This window comes from Bos javanicus, chromosome 16 (assembly GCF_032452875.1).
Source record: "Bos javanicus breed banteng chromosome 16, ARS-OSU_banteng_1.0, whole genome shotgun sequence".
In the NCBI taxonomy this organism is placed as follows: Eukaryota; Metazoa; Chordata; class Mammalia; order Artiodactyla; family Bovidae; genus Bos; species Bos javanicus.
This window is the reverse complement of record NC_083883.1, coordinates 1,228,306-1,250,316: the sequence shown is the minus strand read 5'-3', so window position 1 is coordinate 1,250,316 and position 22,011 is coordinate 1,228,306. Positions and strand designations below refer to the sequence as shown.

The 22,011-nt window shown below is 38.1% G+C and overlaps 1 protein-coding gene and 2 pseudogenes across 1 annotated transcript; all 3 read left to right on the top strand.

Moving 5' to 3' along the window:
- The first annotated feature begins 5,416 nt into the window (after nt 1-5,416).
- Nucleotides 5,417-6,363, top strand: LOC133228265 (olfactory receptor 8U9-like; annotated as a pseudogene).
- A 9,368-nt stretch (nt 6,364-15,731) lies between these two features.
- LOC133228264 (olfactory receptor-like protein OLF2) lies at nt 15,732-16,842 on the top strand. Its single transcript, XM_061383785.1, has one exon. It carries the CDS (start codon nt 15,865-15,867, stop codon nt 16,840-16,842), a length of 978 nt encoding a protein of 325 aa, XP_061239769.1. The 5' UTR covers nt 15,732-15,864.
- A 3,058-nt stretch (nt 16,843-19,900) lies between these two features.
- LOC133227394 (olfactory receptor-like protein OLF2) lies at nt 19,901-21,099 on the top strand (annotated as a pseudogene).
- The last annotated feature ends 912 nt before the right edge of the window (nt 21,100-22,011 follow it).

Here is a 22,011-nt window from a genome sequence, read left to right as displayed (position 1 = left end):
TCCAATTCCTTGCGACCCCATGGACTGAAGCACGCCAGGCAACCCTGTCCTTCATCATCTCCCTGAGTTTGTTCAAACTCATGTCCATAGAGTCGGTGATGCCATCCAACCATCTCATCCTCTGTCATCCCCTTCTGCCCTCAGTCTTTCCCAGCATCAGGCTTTTTTACAGTGAGTTGACTCTTCACATCAGGTGGGCAAAGTATTGGAGCTTCAGCTTTGACATCAGTCCTTCCAGTGAATATTCAAGGTTGATTTCCTTTAGGATTGACTGGTTTAATCTCTTTGCTATACAAGGAACTCTCAAGAGTCTCCAAAGAAGACATACAGATGGCTAACAAACACATGAAAAGATGCTCAACATCACTCATTATCAGAGAAATGCAAATCAAAACCACTATGAGGTACCATTTCACACCAGTAAGAATGGCTGCCATCCAAAAGTCTACAAGCAATAAATGCTGGAGAGGGTGTGGAGAAAAGGGAACCCTCTTACACTGTTGGTGGGAATGCAAACTAGTACAGCCACTATGGAGAACAGTGTGGAGAGTCCTTTAAAAACTGGAAATAGAACTGCCTTATGAACCAGCAATCCCACTGCTGGGCATACACCCTGAGGAAACCAGAAGGGAAAGAGACACGTGTACCCCAATGTTCATCGCAGCACTGTTTATAATAGCCAGGACATGGAAGCAACCTAGATGTCCATCAGCAGATGAATGGATAAGAAAGCGGTGGTACATATACACAACGGAGTATTACTCAGCCATTAAAAAGAACACATTTGAATCAGTTCTAATGAGGTGGATGAAACTGGAGCCTATTATACCGAGTGAAGTAAGCCAGAAAGAAAAACACCAATACAGTATACTAACGCATACATAAGGAATTTAGAAACATGGTAACAATAACCCTGTATACGAGACAGCAAAAGAGACACTGATGTATAGAACAGTCTTTTGGACTCTGTGGGAGAGGGAGAGGGTGGGGTGATATGGGAGAATGGCATTGAAATATGTATAATATCATATATGAAATGAGTTGCCAGTCCAGGTTCGATGCACGATACTGGATGCTTGGGGCTGGTGCACTGGGACGACCCAGAGGGATGGTATGGGGAGGGAGGAGGGAGGAGGGTTCAGGATGGGGAACACATGTAAACCTGTGGCGGATTCATTTTGGTATATGGCAAAACCAATACAATATTGTAAAGTTAAAAAAAAAAGAGTCTTCTTCAGCACCACATTTCTAAAGCATCAGTTTGGTACTCAACCTTCTTTTTAGTCCAACTGTCACATCCATATGCGGCTCCTGGAAAAACTACAGCTTTGACTGTACAGACCTTTGTCGACAAAGTGAAGTCTCTGCTTTTTAACATGCTGTCTAGAGCGTCTGTCTACTGTGAGGGAAACCTGGGTTTGATTCCTGGGTTGGGAAGATCCCCTGAAGAAGGAAATGGCAACCCACTCTAGTACTCTTGCCTGGAAAATCCCATGGACAGAGGAGCCTGGTTGGCTACAGTCCATGGGGTCACACAGAGTCAGACACGACTGAGTGACTTCACTTTTCTTTCACTTTCTAGATTTGTCATAGCTTTTCTTCCAAGAAGCAAGCATATTTTAATTTCATACTTTAGTCACTGTCCACACTGATTTTGGAGCCCAAGAAAATAACTCTGCCACTGTTTCCATTTTTGCCCCATCTATTTGTCATGAAGTGGTGGGACCAGATGCTTACTAATTACTGTCCTAAGCCTAAACACCTTTGTCTCATCAACCCCTCACAAATTACCACTTTCTTGCCTAAAATGAATAAAAGCTTTCTGCTTTGGTCACTTTGAATCTCATCATTTTTTGGGGGACTTCCATATGTAGAAAAGTAAATTTGTTTTTCTCCCATTACTCTGTCTTATGTTCATTTAACTATTAGGCTAGTCATAACTTAGAAGAAAGGAAAATCATTCTGAAGCCACACACACACACACAAAATTATTGAAATAAGGGTGACTGACATGTCCTTGAGGAAAAGGTCTCAGACCATGACTAATAAATAAAGCAATAGGTAAGATTGTCATATCTATAAATGAGAAATGAAGGGAATCTTTAAAAATGGAAGAAACTAGATCAGCAATGAGAAAGAGATGAAAATCGCTAGTGAAAAAATCTATTTTAATTTCATTAAGTATCTCTTTTCATGGGAGAAGAATGTAGATTTTTTGTATCCATAAAGCATAGTACTAAAACAAATTCTGATAAATTTCTGACAGTGATCAATTTTGTGAAAAGAAGGAAGTGTTAAAAGCTCAATCCTTGCTAAAGCTGTTGTGCATCCACAGGGGAAAATACAGAACTAGAGCTCTAATTAACCATGTTCTTATAACATAAAAATATAAAAGCTGAAGCTTTAGAGACTTAAGTCCCAACAGTCGCCAGACAGAAATAAAAAGCAACCTGCCTATGGTACATGTACCAGAGTGAAAAGACTGAAGACTTGTTCATTGCAGGTAGGTTTCTAAATGGATAAATTTAAAGAATACAGAAAGTGGCAGAGAGACTTGCTTTTGTAGAAAAGTGAAGAAGTACTGAAAATTTTCAAATGAGTCATTTTATACTTGCTTGCTCAGTTATATAAACACTGTAATGTAATAACTTAACAAAGATACTTGTTAAACCTGTGTGATTTTGACAAACCTCATTTATAATTTGTAGAAGAATATTAAATATTTTAGTTTTTTTCTATTTTAATCAAGTGTTTTTTTTTTTCTGGGCTCCAAAATCACTGCAGATGGTGATTGCAGCCATGAAATTAAAAGACGCTTATTCCTTGGAAGGAAAGTTATGACCAACCTAGACAACATATTCAAAAGCAGAGACATTACTTTGCCAACAAAGTTCCATCTACTCAAAGCTATGGTTTTTCCAGTAGTCATGTATGGATGTGATAGCTGGACTATAAAGAAAGCTGAGCACCAAAGAATTGATGCTTTTGAACTGTGGTGTTGGACAAGACTCTTGAGAGTCCCTTGGACTGCAAGGAGTTCCAACAAGTCCGTCCTAAAAGAGATCAGTCCCGAGTGTTCATTGGAAAGACTGATGTTGAAGCTGAAACTCCAATACCTTGGCCACCTGATGTGAAGAGCTGACTCACTGGAAAAGACCCTGATGCTGGGAAAGATTGAGGACAGGAGGAGAAGGGGATGACAGAGGATGAGATGGTTGGATGGCATCACTGACTCGATGGACATGGGTTTGAGTGGACTCCAGGAGTTGGTGATGGATAGGGAGACCTGGTGTGCTGCAGTTCATGGGATTGCAAAGAGTTGGACACGTCTGAGTGACTGAACTGACTGAACTGAACTGAATCAAGGTCGATATGCAAACCGTTTTTCACTGTTGCAAATAATATCATTGTACAGGTAAACTTGCTCTTGTCTTTTTAAAATAATAGTAGAGGTAACATATTACAACTACCAATATGTATAAATCCAAGTCCATAACACAATATTTATGATATCCAAATGCTATAATTCTTTATTGTTATTTAGTCTCTAAGTCATGTCCAACTCTTTGCCACCCCATGGGTTGTAGCCCACAAGGCTCCTCTGTCCATGGAATTTTCCTGGCAAAAATACTGGAGTGGGTTGCCATTTCCTTCTCCAAGAGATCTTTCCCACCCAAGATTCTTTACCTCTGAACCACCTGGGAAATCCACCAGAATACTTAAGCCTGCTGCTGCTGCTAAGTCACTTTAGTCGTGTCTGGCTCTGTGTGACCCCATAGATAGCAGCCCACTAGGCTCCCCTGTCCCTGAGATTCTCCAGGCAAGAACACTGGAGTGGGTTGCCATTTCCTTCTCCAATGCATGAAAGTGAAAAGTGAAAGTGAAGTCACTCAGTTGTATCTGACTCTTAGCGACCCCATGGACTGCAGCCTACCAGGTTCCTCTGTCCATGCGATTTCCCAGACTGGAGTGGGTTGCCATTGCCTTCTCCGAATACTTAAGCCTAGAAAGAATAAAAGTCAGACCACATCCCAATTTTCTTATATCAACAGTGCATACACATGCAACTCTACTCTTTGGATATTCTAAAAGAACAGAGGAGAATATTTGTGACATTGTATATAACATAATTTATTGTGTAGAATGTAAGACTGGGGCAGGGAATTCAAGAAACATCAACTCCTTTAAACCAGAGAGAGGCAGATTTCAGAAATACTGAAGAATAGGGATCAAAGAAAACAATAAACCAATATTACAGTTTCCAGGGGATTGGGATGGAGGCATCATTAATATGTAAATATTTCTGCATATGTGGGACTGAGGGACATAGGAGAAATTTTACCAAACATCTTACATATCTGATCTATTGGTGAGTAGATTATGTAGATTCTAGTTAATTACGGCCAAACGACTCATGCAGGAAACCATACTGCCTTTTCTGCCTCAGAGTCACCTGTCTTACCAGGAGCTCTACGTTAAGTCCAAAACATTCTTCATAATGTCCCCTGAGCAATAGCTCAGTGTTAGGGGAGTGCTGTCCAGCATGTAACTTATGGAGACACCTCCACCTTCTTCAGTTCCCTCCCTGCTCTGGTTAACTGATCCTTGTTAGTGGATACTGGACTTCCCCAGTGGTTCAGTGGTAAAGGATCTGCCTGCCAACACAGGAGACTGAGGTTCAATGCCTGGATAGGGAAGATCCCCTGAGAAGGAAATGGCAACCCACTTCAGTATTCTTACCTGGAAAATCCCATGGACAGGGAAGCCTGGTCCATGGGATCACAAAAGAGTCAGACATGACTTAGCAACTAAATGACAACAACAGTAAGAATGTACACTGGATACAGGAAAAAAAAAAGACCTATGGGGACACAAGAGAATGTTATATCCAGGAAAATGGAATAGCTCTGCCTGTTCCATAGTTGTGCATGATGAGAAATAACAAAAGGGACACATCCATTATTTACACCGCTCATTAACTATTCTTCTCTATTTCAGGATAAAACAATATTTCTGCAATACTGAAAAGAGCAACAATCTCAGAATATGTGGGTTATCTGGACAAATTAATTTAAGAATTACTGCCTCAAATCTGAGGACATCAATTTCTTAATATAAGTAAAAGTAGCAAAAATTGGCATACACACTAATAAGGCTGACATGGAAATAATTTAGATGAAAGAATGCCACAAATAGTACAGTGCTATGTAAGTGATACATTATTATTATTATTGATTTATACTAAAATAGATAAATTTTCAGGGAGTCAGTTTGTCTCACATAGTCCTAGCATTATCTCTTTTCTTAATTACTGAAATACAGAAAGGACCAGCAACTAAAATACTAAGATAGTAAGATGATAACATCCTCCACTTCCACCTCCTCTTTCATAACCAGGGATTCCCAGATGTGAGTGATGGCTGCAGAGAGCTGAACTCTGTTTCCAGAGTTCGTACTGCTAGGACTTTCTGGCAGATGGGATGTGCAGCAGGCGCTCTTCATTCTCTTACTGCTGGTTTTCAGCATAGCTGTGGTTGCCAATGTAGGGATGGTCCTGCTGATCAAGGTGGACCCTAGGCTCCACACATCCATGTCTTATTTCCTGAGCAATGTGTGCTCCTGTGATGTTTGCTGCTCCTCCACTGTCTATCCCAGTATGCTGGCTGATTTCTCGTCTGAGCTAAAGAAGATTTCATTTAATTTGTGTGCTGTTCAGATGTATTGTTTTGGCACCTTTGCAGATGTGGAATGTCTCATGTTGACTATCATGGCTTATGATCACTATGTAGCCATTTGTATTCCACTTCTTTATGCAGTTGTCATGTCCAGGAGATTCTGTACCCAGCTTGTAGTTTTTGTGTACTTAGAACCTTTGATCTATCCAGCAGTTTTTTACCTGTTGCACAATTCAGTTGTCATTCTGCAATTCCAATGTCATCAATCATTTTTTTCTGTAACTTCCCACCCTTATTAGTCCTGTTTTCCTCAGATACAACCATCAGTGAGATTGTGATGTTCCCTTATAGCAGCTGTGTTCTGGGTTGCAGTATCATCATTGTCTTCGTCTCCTGCAGCTACATCATAACAACCATCCTTAGAATGAACTCAGCCAAGGGGAGATGCAAAGCCTTCTCTACATGTGCCTCCCAGTTAACCACTGTGGCTATATTTCATGGCATGCTCCTGCTCATGTATCTCAGACCCAGCTCCAGTTACTCTATGGACACAGACAAAACCGCCTCTGTCTTCCACACTGTTTTCATCCCAGTGTTAAATTCACTGATCTACAGTTTAAGAAACAAGGATGTGAAAACTGCACTGAAAAGAGCAATTGTCACTAAATTACATTTTTACCCAAAATGATTTATTTAAAGATTTTGATAGCTAATGTTCAGGTACTTTGACTGAGTCTGGTAGTCTCACCAATACAACTTTTAGATATTTTCCATTGCTTATCTTTATGCCTAAAATGAATGTGGGGGTCAGAAATTATTTGTCTTCATTGTCTCTCTAAACTAAGGAAGAATAGTAATGGATTCACTTTGCTGTTTTTTAGAAAAGATATATTATATCTCTTCTCTGTTCATGTGTATGCTTCAGAGAGATATCATGGGCAGAGCAATCCTTCTTCCCACACCAACTCAATTTGTGGTCCAAATATTCCAATAATTTTTTAAAAACAATGGGATTAATAAACTTTCTCCCTCAAAAGTGAGAGTTAGTGGGTTAAAAGGTTTGTTTTTGCCTTTCTTGTGTAATAGTAACACATGTTCCATCATGATACTTAGTAGTACTTAACTAATAAAAATAAAGAAAGAAAGAAAGAAAAGAAAAACCTCCTACCTTAACTCAAAGTTTCATTGATGTAAAAATGAGTTTTGCCAATTTTTGAAATTAAAAAAATCTATTTTTAATAGGTTATTCCAGAATATCTATTTTAGACAAAATTCACTTATGCTTTTATCTTTTGGCATAGATTAAATATATATCAGAGGCAGGGGTCATTGGATGTAGAGAATTTCTCAATCTTCTATTCTTCGTCATTCTGCCCTGATTACATCAGTGGGAACAACTTTATAGTAACTACATGAATGGGAGTTGGGGGCAATGTACCAGGACCTTCTCTAAAGCTCACTAGAAAAGAAGACTCCATCTCTTTTCATGTGCTCATAGCATTATTCTTCTTAAAATTAGGGGAAAAAACCTGGTTAATATAGTTGCAGTTGTAAAGGAATGGTTATTAAAAAATTTGTGTTCAAAGGGGAAAAAAGTAGTATTTGCATTAGTACTCTATTTGTAAGTACTTATATTCTCTCTCTGTATTCATGAAGTAAACAGGAACTGTATCGTTAACAATTTAAATAGTGGTGATTGCCAAGTAGATGGATACTAAGTAATCCTCACTTTGTAACACTAAATTAAGTACTTCAGGTTGTTCTCACAGTAATAAATTAGCAGTTAATCCATTTATGAAACACTTAACATTATATCAGGTTGTCATGACCACTCATTTTATTTTACATCACCAAAAATGAACATGGAATCACTCTTTTCTGATTCCAAGAGGATGGGATAATGAGTTATACAAGGTTTTCAATTTAATTTCTTTTCTAATTCTATATATCTCATTAGGCATAAAAAGTGCTGAATATTATGTACTTTAATATATCATAAGAATAAAGCAACACATTAAAACATAATTATCAGCAGGTTATTTGCTTTCAATTACTGATTGAATTGAGTTTTAACACAAAAGTATATATTACTCTAAGATATTTTATTTTATATTCCAGATAATATATTTGCTGTTCATAGAATATTTCACATATCAGGAAATTAATTACAGTCCAACTCCTTCCACATTCAATTTACTTTAATAAAAACTTACTAAACATATTCATGTCTATAAAAATTAAACCTTTCTGTGTTTCATAAAATTAGATTCAATGACTATATTTCACATATATGTATAAGATAAAGAGACATCTCTTAATCTCTTTACCATTGTATTTTTAACTCTTTTCTTTAAAGACTGCTTTAATAGGATTTTCTGGTTCTATTTGTGTTTAATCTTAAGAAAATTATCAAGCAGTAAACACTCAATGTTCTGTCTGATTGACATTTTTAAAGTATGAAAATATAGTGTGCATATCTGTGCCTGTGTATGTGTGATACTTCTTCTGGGTGTATGAATACTCACTACATCAATAAGTGTGTGGCTTGATCTTAAGAGGCAGCAAATTTAACCTAGTTTGAAGTCATCTTCTTCAGCATTCTATGAACTGAAAAAACCATAATGGAATTGGGTCTGAATTTGTATTTCAGCTCGCTAGCAAAGTGACCTACAACAAATCATTTTTTCTCTTTGGGATATAGTGTCTAATCTGCTAAAAGATGGGCTTAGACAGAATAATCTTTCTTGTCTACTCCTGCTACCACATTCTGTAGCTACATTGGTATGAACCTATCAAGACAATAGCCAATTCTTTTGGTGTGCGTGTTTTTTCTCTTTAAGCATATTCATTACAATAGACCTTGGATGAAAGTGGCAATCATAAGACAGCATGTGTTTCAGGAGTCCTAATGCCATCAAGCTGGACCCATTAAACCATTATTTCATTCTGCCTTTTTAAAATGGGTAATCAAATGTATTAGTCATGAGAAAAAAACTACACAGTAGCTAAAATTAAAGTGAAAGACATCACTGGTATTGATGTTTAATAACCAGAGGATTCACAATGACAGTGTGTTAGTGGAGGTGGGTATTGACATATTTCATAGAAAATTATATGATGATATAAAAACACTGTTGATATTTATTTACAGAGCAACTATTTATGATAATACCTGAAGACTGGAAGAAAAGATTTCCACACCTAAAGATACAGAGAAGGACCGCTGTGAAATGGGGAGGAGGGACGGAGACATGGCATGGTCAGACCCACACCCCAGGCGGGCAGCTCACAAATGGAGGGATGGAGACAACTGCAGAGTCTCTCCCCAAGGGAGTGAAGGGGCTGAGCTCCCATTGGACTGCCTCGCCCAGGGCCCCTCCACTGCAAAACAAGCCCAAAGCTTCAAAACAAGCTTTGAAAGCTGGAAAGGCGTGCCTATAAGAGAGCTGGATGGCTGCAGGAAACAGACTCAATTCTTAAAGGGTCTGCACATGATCTCATGCATTCTGAGTGTGAGTGTAAAGGCCTTAATTTTAAGGGAGCCCAGATCAGATCCATTTGCTGATCTTGGAGAGCCTCTTGTAGAAGCAGCAGCCAAGTGGAACTCCTGTGGAAACACAGATGCTGGCAGCAGCCACTTTTGAGATCTCATTTGGGCACTAGGACACTCTTATGACAACCAGCATTGCCTAGTCCTCACTCTGCTCTGTTAGCGCAAAGTGCTTACTCATCCACTAGATAGTTGCCATCAGACCCAGAAGCCCCAGGTGCTGCAGCTAGATGCCCAGGGACCAGAACTCTCCCAGCAATGGGCTGAAATGAACCCCAACCTCTCCAAGCCTCTGACCAGCCACAGGGACCCCAGTCCTGTCCACTAGCAGGCCTGGAACAGTCCTAGCCCCTCCATGCCTGTAGCCAGTCACCTCAGGACCTAAGCCTGTACAACAATGGGCCAGGAGCCACTGTATCAGGCAGAACATTTTAGCCAAACTGGCCAGAGGGCAATTCACCTAGGAGTACTTCCACAGTAGCTGGCTCCATCACAACACAAAGGCTCACACAGCTCACATACAGGAACCCTATGTGGTGGAAAGATAGGAAACATAACTGACTTACCTAGTACATATACATAGCTCAGCTGGTAAAGAAGCTGCCTGCAATTCAGGAGACCCTGGTTCAACTCCTGGATCAGAAAGATCCCCTGGAGAAGGGATAGGCTATCCGCTCCAGTATTCTTGGGCTTCCCTGGTGGCTCAGCTGGTAAAGAATCCACCTGCAAAGTGAGAGACCTGGGTTCAATCCCTGGGTTGGGAAGCTCCTCTGGAGAAGGGAATGGCTACCCACTCCAGTATTCTGGCTTAGAGAATCCCATGGACTGTGTATCCATCGGGTTGCAAACAGTCAGACATGATTGAGTGACTTTCACTTCACCTCACTTCATGTAAAGTGAGGAAGCAGAGAAATAAATTCCAAACAAAAGGACAAAATAAAACCTCAGAAGAATAACTAACCTAACTGGTGATAAGCAACTATGATAAAATTTCATAGCAGTCATCATGAGGATGATTCAATTTTCAAATTAATCAGTGTGATACATCACATTAACAAGTTAAAAAATAATCTCATATGTTCATCTTAATAGATGAAAATAAAGCTAATGACAAAATTCAACATATGATGTTGAAGTTGATATAAAGAGAGCATAGCTCAAAAAACAATAAAGGATATATATGACAAGCCTATAATCAACATTAAACTCAACAATGAAAAGCTGACAGCATTTTATCTAAGATCAGGAGCAAGACAAGGATGCTCATTTTCATCAATTTTATTCAGTATAGTGCTGAAAATCCCAGTTTCAGCAAGAAGACAAGGTAAAAAATAAAAGAAATCAAAATTGAAAAGGAGACAGTTTTAATAAAACTATCATTACCTGACCTGGAGAAGGAAATGGCAGCCCACTCCAGTGTTCTTGCCTGGAGAATCCCATGGACAGAGGAACTTGCCAGGCTACAGTCCATGGGGTCACAAAGAGTCAGATACGACTGAGTGCACATGCGTGTGTGCGCGCGCGCACACACACACACACACCATTACTTGAAGATTCATGATATAGTATCTAGAAAATCCTAAAAACATTGGCAACAAATAAAACTATTAGGACCCATCAATAAATTCAATAAAGCTGCAGAATAAAAGTCATATACAGAAATCTGCCCTACCTTCAGCTATATATTGAGTACTATATATGTTTCTGAACAGCTATTGTTGTATCACCCTTTGATGTAGAGATTAATAAAATGATTGTTAAGGGAACTTAAATGCACATCACTTCATCAACATTTTTATTTATAAAAATATTTTGGTTTTGCTTCGCTAAACATAGTGGAAACTATAAGATGAAATATGATAACTCTTTAATACCATCATAATTATAAACTGAAGATAAACCTCTGGTGTAAGATCATCAAAGAAACTAAGTAACTGAGGATTTCAATGCTGTCCTGATGAATCAAATTAGTTTAGAACTGGATCTAAAAATTCACTTTTTTTGTTCCTGCAGAATCCATTTAGAGGAAAAAAAATGATTTTATATGTGTGAAATTATACAAATAATTGAAATCTTGTTGGATAACATGCGACTTCAGAAATGAAATCACAGACAGTTAATGAGGAAAAAAAGGTATTGGTTAGTAACATATCATTGAAAAACTGTTATATTCCAAAGTAGGAAGGTGAAGGAGATTGTTTCAGCAGTAAAGAAACATTAAAAATAATTAAGGGTAAACAAACAAACAAATAAATAATCACTATATTTAATAAATCTATTAATTTCAAGGGAAATAATAACAGATAAAATAATTAAGTGGAGAGTCCATTTCAGTTTCATTATATGTCTGATTTGACTGGAGGAAGATGATGTAGACTCGGGGTCACAATAAATCATACTGAAAAATCATTTAACCTTACTGATATGATCAATTTTCTTCAAGTGTGAAGAATTAAAGTTCAGCCTTTTCTAAAGTTGTTGCAGCATTCATGGGGGAAAATACAAAACTAGAAATCTAATTAATCACATGCTTGCATAACACAGAAGAGTGAGGGCAAATGCCTTAGAGATTTAACTCCCAACTGTCACTAAGTAGAAATTAAGTGTGATCTGTCTATATTGTTCACCTGCCAGAGGCAAGCTCAGCAGAACTTGCTCATCATAGGTAGGTTTCTGAGTTGCCAAATTTGAAGAATGAAGAATAAGAGCCTTAAATTTCAAAAACTGAGGAATCAAATATTTGGAGACTTGTAAATGAACACCTTATTTAGTTATTTCCTTTGGTTAATAATCTGTAATCTAATGGAAAAAACATTGTATTTTTTTAAATTAATTTGTTTAATTGGAGGCTAATTATAATATTGTGGTGGTTTTGCCATACATTGATATGAGTCAGCCATGGGTGTACATCTGTCCTCCACTGTATTTCTTATTAAAGCAGGACAAATCAGAGTTATTTTGATTATCAAACAATTTTACATATGTATATCTTAAACAAAATTAAGGGGAAAAGCTGGATTTTTTTTAAATTTTTTTAAAAATTTTATTTTATTTTTAAACTTTACATAATTGTATTAGTTTTGCCAAATATCAAAATGAATCCGTCACAGGTATACACGTGTTCCCCATCCTGAACCCTCCTCCCTCCTCCCTCCCCATACCATCCCTCTGGGTTGTCCCAGCGCACCAGCCCCAAGCATCCAGTATCGTGCATCGAACCTGGACTGGCATCTCGTTTCATACATGATATTTTACATGTTTCAATGCCATTCTCCCAAATCTTCCCACCCTCTCCCTCTCCCATAGAGTCTATGAGACTGTTCTATACATCAGTGTCTCTTTTGCTGTCTTGTACACAGGGTTATTGTTACCATCTTTCTAAATTCCATATATATGCATTAGTATACTGTATTGGTGTTTTTCCTTCTGGCTTACTTCATCCACCCCATTAGAACTGATTCAAATGTTTTCTTTTTAATGGCTGAGTAATACTCCATTGTGTATATGTACCACCGCTTTCTTATCCATTCATCTGCTGATGGACATCTAGGTTGCTTCCATGTCCTGGCTATTATAAACAGTGCTGTGATGAACATTGGGGTACATGTGTCTCTTTCCCTTCTGGTTTCCTCAGTGTGTATGCCCAGCAGTGGGATTGCTGGTTCATAAGGCAGTTCTATTTCCAGTTTTTTAAGGACTCTCCACACTGTTCTCCATAGTGGCTGTGCTAGTTTGCATTCCCACCAACAGTGTAAGAGGGTTCCCTTTTCTCCACACCCTCTCCAGCATTTATTATTTGTAGACTTTTGGATGGCAGCCATTCTTACTGGTGTGAAATGGTACCTCATAGTGGTTTTGATTTGCATTTCTCTGATAATGAGTGATGTTGAGCATCTTTTCATGTGTTTGTTAGTCCTCTGTATGTCTTCTTTGGAGAAATGTCTATTTAGTTCTTTGACCCATTTTTTGATTGGGTCATTTATTTTTCTGGAGTTGAGCTGTAGAAGTTGCTTGTATATTTTTGAGATTAGTTGATTGTCAGTTGCTTCATTTACTATTATTTTCTCCCATTCTGAAGGCTGTCTTTTCACCTTGCTAATAGTTTCCTTTGATGTGCAGAAGCTTTTAAGGTTAATTAGGTCCCATTTGTTTATTTTTGCTTTTATTTCCAATATTCTGGGAGGTGGGTCATAGAGGATCCTGCTGTGATGTATGTCAGAGAGTGTTTTGCCTATGTTCTCCTCTAGGAGTTTTATAGTTTCTGGTCTTACGTTGAGATCTTTAATCCATTTTGAGTTTATTTTTGTATATGGTGTGAGAAAGTGTTCTAGTTTCATTCTTTTACAAGTGGTTGACCAGATTTCCCAGCACCACTTGTTAAAGAGATTGTCTTTAATCCATTGTATATTCTTGCCTCCTTTGTCAAAGATAAGGTGTCCGTATGTGCGTGGATTTATCTCTGGGCTTTCTATTTTGTTCCATTGATCTATATTTCTGTCTTTGTGCCAGTACCATACTGTCTTGATGACTGTGGCTTTGTAGTAGAGCCTGAAGTCAGGTAGGTTGATTCCTCCAGTTCCATTTTTCTTTCTCAAGATCGCTTTGGCTATTCGAGGTTTTTTGTATTTCCATACAAATTGTGAAATTATTTGTTCTAGCTCTGTGAAGAATACTGTTGGCAGCTTGATAGGGATTGCATTGAATCTATAAATTGCTTTGGGTAGTATACTCATTTTCACTATATTGATTCTTCCAATCCATGAACATGGTATATTTCTCCATCTATTAGTGTCCTCTTTGATTTTTTTCACCAGTGTTTTATAGTTTTCTATATCTAGGTCTTTAGTTTCTTTAGGTAGATGTATTCCTAAGTATTTTATTCTTTCCGTTGCAATGGTGAATGGAATTGTTTCCTTAATTTCTCTTTCTGTTTTCTCATTATTAGTGTATAGGAATGCAAGGGATTTCTGTGTGTTGATTTTATATCCTGCAACTTTACTATAGTCATTGATTAGTTCTAGTAATTTTCTAGTGGAGTCTTTAGGGTTTTCTATGTAGAGGATCATGTCATCTGCAAATAGTGAGAGTTTTACTTCTTCTTTTCCAGTTTGGATTCCTTTTATTTCTTTTTCTGCTCTGATTGCTGTGGCCAAAACTTCCAAAACTATATTGATTTTTTTAAGCAGTATGAGAAGGTATAACTAAGATTTAAGATTTTTTTGAATATTTTAACAGTAAAAAGTATCATATTGTTCATGTTGTGTGTGCTCAATTACTCAGTCATGTCTGACTCTTTGTGACTGCAAGGACCGTAGCCCAATAGTCTCCTCTGTCCATGGGACTTTCCCAGCAAGAATACTAGAGTAGGTTGCTATTTCCTTCTCCAGGGCACCTTCCTGAGCTCCAGATTGAAGCCGTGTCTCCTGCATTGCAGGCAAATTCTTTGCCACTGTGCATAATGACTTGTTACAATACTAATACTATTAATAATTGTGCAAATTCAATTCCATAAAAACCACATACCATATTTACTCAAGTCTAAAGCAAAATCAGTTCATCATTCATACTCCAATTCTCATATATCAACAGAGTGCATGCACATACAAGCACACATGTGCACATACATATAAACATACACACAAATAGAAGCTTATATCAAATATATGTTTGTTACTTTTGTCCCATCTATTTTTAATGAACAAGCCAGGTTAAAATCTAAAGGGTTGAAAATGCATTAGCTAAAGTTTCTTGTTTCTGCTTGTTTCCAGAATTTTTCTTTATCTGGTCAAGAGACATGTCTTTTGGCACCAGACTGCTCCTGCACATAAGTAATAATAATGTGGCAAAGCAGTAAAATATTTCTAGAGACAATTTTACTAAAATATATCTAATGCTCAATATCTACATTAAAAAGTAGAGCAGAGACAGTAACCATATTGTTCATTCTGCAGAGATAAGTTCATTCTGTCACTATTTAATACATAATAATAAGCAAACTAGGCTCCCCAGGTGGGTCAGTGGTAAGGAATCCACCTGCAGTTCAGGAGATGGGGGTTTGATCCCTGATTCAGGAAGACACCCTGAAGAAGGAAATGGCAACCCACTCCAGTGTCCTTACCATGGACAGAGGAGCCTGGTAGGCTTCAACATTGAGTTGAAAGAGCCAGACACGTCTTAGCGATTGAACAAGCAAACAAAGAAATAAACACATGATTCTTAAGTACTCAAGAAGTGCAATCACTTGTATTCTTAGTTGGATAGGTATCTGTAAAATATAAGGTTGAATACTCCAACCTTGTCTTTAATTAAGGTATTACTTTCATATTATGTTTGACATGCAATGAGCTTTCAGTAAAGAACTGATTGCTGAGATAAAGCAGTGAATGTTCCAACTAGTCACATACATCATAGATGACATCCAAATTTAGAGTCAGACTTTCTCAAAACTCCTATCCTACACTTAATCTTTTAAAATCAAATAGTGGGGAAATTTGTATGGGCTATTTTCTCAGAATAAAATGTACTGGAATTAATTTTATCTGATTTACAGATAATATTTTGTCTCAAAAAGAGTGAAAACATTGATCTGTCATTGTCTCAGTCATTTCTGGAGCATTTTTACAAGAAGAATAAAGAAGAATGGATGGGGAAAATTGCACTTCCTTGAAAGAATTCCTTCTCTTGGGAATTAGTAGTAGCCCTATAATCAAAGTGACTCTATTTACCACGTTTCTGGTTGTTTATCTCATTGTTCTTGTTGCAAATCTCGGGATGATCGTTTTAGTTAGAACAGAGCCCCAGCTGCACACACCCATGTACTTTTTCCTCAGCTATCTCTCCTTCAGTGACTTCTGCTATTCCATAGCCATTGGACCTAGGATGCTGGCAAGCTTCCTCATCAAGAACAAATCCATCCCCTGCTATGGCTGTGCTCTACAATTCCTGATCTTCTGTACCTTTGCAGATTCTGAGTGTCTACTGTTGGCAGTCATGGTCTACGATCGGTACATGGCTATTAGCAACCCCTTGCTTTATACAGTCAAGATGTCTGGCAAGGTGTGCTCCCTGCTGATGGCTGGGGTTTATATGGTGGGAATTATGGATGCTTCGATAAATACAATATTAACCTTCCACTTATGTTTCTGTGGGTCAAACGAAATTAACCATTTCTTCTGTGACGTCCCTCCTCTCCTCTTGCTATCTTTCTCAGATACACAGGTCAATGAGTTAGTGATATTTATCATTTTTGGCTTCACTGAACTGAACACCCTCTCAGGTCTTTTTGTGTCTTACTGTTACATCATCCTAGCAGTGATAAAGATCCACTCTGCTGAGGGGAGGTTCAAGGCTTTCTCTACCTGCACCTCCCACCTAACTGCTGTGGCAATTTTTCAGGGAACTCTGCTCTTCATGTATTTCAGGCCAAGTGCTTCCTACTCTCTAGATGAAGACAAAATGACCTCCTTGTTTTATATCCTTGTGATTCCCATGCTAAATCCTCTGATTTACAGCCTATGGAACAAAGATGTGAAACAGGCTCTCATGAAATGTGAAAATAAAAAACGGTTCCATCGAAAATTTGCTCGTATACATTTTCCTCCCAATGTTACACAATGATTTATGAAAATCAAAATTGGTTTGACTAATGTTGTATGATTCCATTTGTATTTATACTATCTTCCAATCCTAGCAATATGTATGATTTCCTAAATGCCACAGGTTTCATTTTATATCTTAAACTTCTGTTTAATATTCCTTATTTGTGGAAAATTTTCAGTCTTCATTTGTCAAATTTGTGTTTCTTAAGTCTTTATATGTGTTAAATTTTTTTTTAAATTTTCTGAAAATTAGTGTTTTCTAAGTTGCTGTTGCACTCTATGTGGGCTTTATTTCATCATAACTCCATCTGCTTTTATACTAATGAATCTTGCCATATAATGGAAGTGACTAATGTCAATTAAATAATTATTAAAATTATTTCTAACAGACTGTAATTATGATATAATATAAAAAGCCTTGCTGTTGGTCAGTCATTGTGTCCAACTCTTTGTGATTCCATGAATTTAAGCACGTCAGGCTTCCCTGTATACACACATAATCCTAATATCATTTTTATTTAAAAACTAAAAGCCAAATAGTGTAGAAAACAGCTAGTTATCCCTATGGAATGTAAATATGTTGAGATTTTTGATGTTTTTACAAAATCTTTGTTTCATGAATGTGTTTAATGGAGAGTGTTTGTGTTTGTGTGTCTGTGTAAGTGTGTGAGGGTGAATGGGCATGCATTTGTTTTCTAATGTATTGAATGATAACAAAGTGGCTACATAAGGATTGGTGAACTGGAAATTAGGAATGCTTGCAGATCAGAGGCATTCACTGTTTCTGAATAAGTATAATATTGGGCATTAAGGTAGAGGGGGACCAAAGGCAAACTCTTCTAAAAGTCTATATTCCATGTGCAATCAGCTTACTTGTATGAAATATCAGATGATAAATTACATCATATCTGTTACTTATTCCTGAGAGACTAGGGGTTCACCACCCAGGGACCAGACACAGGGATGATTATATAATCCGGGTCAGGCAGGAGGCAATGCTGAATCCTCCTGCAGACAGAACTGCGTGCAACGAACAAGCCAGGAGTTCTGGGACAGGCACTGATATCTTTGCTGTTTCTTTGATTTATATTTGAGATTTCCTTATGTTTTAATGCTTTTTTGAAAGAAGGTATTTTATATAAACAAGGGAACGTATGAAATAGTACACACATTTTTATTGTAGTTAGTTGTAGTTGTTTATTTTAAATACATATAAATAGGGAATATAAAAGGAGCAAACATACATTATGGAAATGGTCAGATGTTTTTTAATATTTTAAATATTTATCTGTTATACTATGCATTATGTGTAACATACATATTATATTTCTATAAATGCTTTAAGTTTTAAAGGAAAGTATTTTTTCTTAATTATGTCTTTCTAAGCAGATATACAAGTTAAGTTCTAGGGTTGAAAATCTGCACAGTGATCACTAGACCACTGCTCCAATGCTCTTCTGTATCCCTCATCTGCATTCAATTCCTGTGTTTTAAATTCTCCTAGAACATAAGAGGACAAGTGGAGGAGAAGGGAATGACAGAGGATGAGATGGTTGGATGTCATCTCTGACTCAATGGACATGAGTTTGAGCAAGCTCTGGGAGTTGGTGATGGACAGGGAAGGCTGGTGTGCTGCAGTCCATGAGGTCACAAAGAGTCAGACCCAACTGAGTGACTCAACTGACTAACTGATGACATTATATATCACATAATTGGTTTGGGTAAAATATAACAGGGGGACATAGAATTCCATTGTCCTTCCAAAGACAAGTAATTCTTAAACCAAAGAAAGGCAGAACTCAGAGATACTGAAGAGAAATCTGGCTCAAATAAAACAATCAAACAATGTTAAAATGTTTAGAGAATTGGAGTGGGGCCACAGCTCAGATGTGAATGTCTCTGAGGTTACAGAAGTGTGACCATGAGAGTATTTATGTTATGTGTCTTATGAAACCGTTATGGCAGAATACAAAGTGTGGAAGAGAGTAGGTTAGGGCAGAAAGGACTCATGCAGCAAACCAGGCCTTCTTCCTTGCCTCTATGACCCTTGCTACCAGCATCTCTGCAACTGGATCTCAAATGCTCTTCATCATCTCCCTGGTATAACTGCAACTTCCAAGCAGAAGAATGGTCAGCACTGGCATGTTACTCTATGTGCATCTCAGCATTAAGTTCATAGAGCCCCTTCCACCCTCTTATCCAAAAATCACCACCCTCTCTGTCCCAGCGGGTCCTGAAACATGAACCATCTATCCCTCCTATGATGAGGTTGGAGGGACGTGAGAGGTTAATGGGGAAGTGGGGACTTCTTATATTCAGAACTGGCTATAGTTCTGCCCTCTCCACAGGGGGAATAAGAAAGCAATATATTCATCACTTGTGCTTCTTATTTACTACTCTTCTCTAACACAGGGTGTAACAACATTTCTACATCATTGAAAAACAAAACAAACCAAAAAACACAGCAATCTTGTCAAAAGTTATGTGAACCACCCAATTATCAGACCCTTGCTTCACCCAGAGTATATCATTTTGTTAGTGTTAGACAGAAGTAGCAAAGTGTTAGTCACTCAGTTGTGCCTGACTCTGCGACCCCATGGACTGTAGAGCCCACCAGAATCTTCTGTTTATGGAATTCTCCAGGCAAGAATACTGGAGTGGATAGCCGTTCCCTTTTCCAGGGTATCTTCCTGACCCAGGGATCAAACCCAGGTATCCTGCATTGCAGGTTAATTCTTTACCATCTCAGCCATCAAGAAAGCCACAAACATGGTCATAAATACTACACAAGTTGGATTGAAAACAGTCTGATTTAGTTCTGATGAAAGGGCACTGCAAAACTATATAGTGCTTTGCAAATGTATTGTTGTCAATTTTTTTTTCATTTAAACAAAATTGGAGAATATTTCTCAGAGTCTGTTGGCCTCATGCAGTCCTAGGAAGGTTTGTCTCTTTTCTTGATTACTTACATCTACAAAAGGACCAGGGGGTTAACTATAACGATAGTAAATTGACATATTTACCCTCCATTTCCATTTCCTCTTTCACAACCAAGAATTTCCCAACAGATCTGAGTGATGACTGCTGAGAACTGCAGTGTGGCTGCTAACTTCACATTCCTAGGACTTTCAGACAGAAAGCACGTGCAGCAGGGGCTCTTCGTGCTCTTCATGCTGGTTTATGGGGTAACTGTGGTTGCCAGTGTCGGGATGACCATGCTGATCAAGGTGGACCCAAGACTGCACACACCCATGTATCATTTCCTGAGCAATCTTTCCTCCTGTGATGTCTGCTACTCCTCTGCTGTCTCTCCCAAGATGCTGGCTGATTTCCTATCTGAGCATAAAAGGATTCCATTTGACTTGTGTGCTATGCAGATGTATTTCTGGGGGACCTTTGCAGACGTAGAAAGTCTCATTGTTGGCTGTCATGGCTTATGACCATTATGTAGCCACTTGCAATCCACTTCTTTATAGAGTTTCCATGTCCAGAAGACTCTGTACCCAGCTAATATCTGTTGTCTACGTGGAAGGTTTGGTAGAGTCAGCAATCCACACCTGTTGTACATTTCGACTATCATTTTGCAGTTCTAATGTCATCAATCACTTTTTCTGTGACTTCCCAGCCTTGCTAGCCCTCTCCTCCTCAGATGCATCCATCAATGAGATAATGCTGTTCATATCCAGTAATTGTGTTGTGGGGACCAGCATTATCACTGTCCTCCTCTCCTACAGCTACATCATAGCAACCATCCTTAGGATGAATTCAGCCGAGGGGAGACGCAAAGCTTTCTCTACATGTGCCTCCCATTTAACTGCTGTGGCTATATTTCATGGCACGCTCCTGTTCATGCATTTCAGACCCAGCTCAAGTTACTCCATGGACACAGACAAAATAACCTCTGCCTTCTACACAGTTGTCATCCCCATGTTAAACCCACTCATCTACAGCTTAAGGAATAAGGATGTGAAAGTTGCCATTAAAAAAGTAATCAGTACTAAATTGTGTTCTGAGTGATACAGTGTTTTCAACCAAAACTACATATGTAAAGATTCTGAGAGCTGAAGTTCAGGTACTGATAGATTCTTGTAGTCTCATCATTACAGTCTTCTGGATATTACCCATTAGTTACCTCTGTGCATAAATTGAGTGTTGAAAGTAGTCATTGGTGATCTTAATTTGTCTCCAGACTAAGAAAGGGGAGCAATATGCTGTTTTGCAGAGAGGATCTTTTTTAAACCTCTTTCCTTGGGTAAGCCTCCTGTGAGATAGCATTCACCAAGCTATCCCTCCACCTATGTCAATTCAACTTACCATCCTATGATTCCAGTACATTTTTTAAACAATAGGTTTAATAAAGGTGCTCAGCAATAAGAGAATATTAGTGAGTCAAATAGTTTTTCTTTTTTACCATTTTTATGTACTTGTATTACTCTATAACTGTGTCATCATCATAGCATGTAAAATTGTAGAGGTAGTGAATAAATACTTTCATATACAAAATAAATTCATAAATAAATAAGAATAAACATAAAACCATGTGTTGTAATTAAAACCTCGATAGATGCAAGTTCCTTTCCTTTCTTGTTCACCCATTATCTATTTTGATATTTATATTTCTGAGCTTCAGAATGCCATTCAAAAACACTTACTGAATAAATAAATGAGGACCCCTTGTATTATTAAGCAAAGGAGTCCTTGTAAATTTACCAAATACACTAGAAAGAACCCCTCCCTTTATTTCACTTTATTCTAGTATATTTACTGTGCCTTCCACATGGTAAAGAACCTACCTGCCAATGCAGGGGAAATGAGATGTGGTCTTGATCCCTTAATGGGGAAGATTCCCTGGAGGAGGGCATGGCAACCCACTCTAGTATTCTTGCCTGGAGAATCCCATCGACAGTCAAGCCTGGTGGGCTTTAGTTCATGGGGTCATTAAGAGTCAGGCACAACTGAAGTGACTTAGCACACATGTGTACTCAGTGTAAAAGAAATATGTCTCTGTTTTGTACCTCCAGACTCAGTTGAATAACAGACACAGGGATCACAGGGATTGACAGAATTTCATGAATAGTCTATTCCTTATACTTCTGCCCCAATAATATCACTAAGTAATCATAGAATCATGTGTACTAGATTGCTATTACACTTCAGAGACTGGTTATCATCCTGTGGATGTTCTATC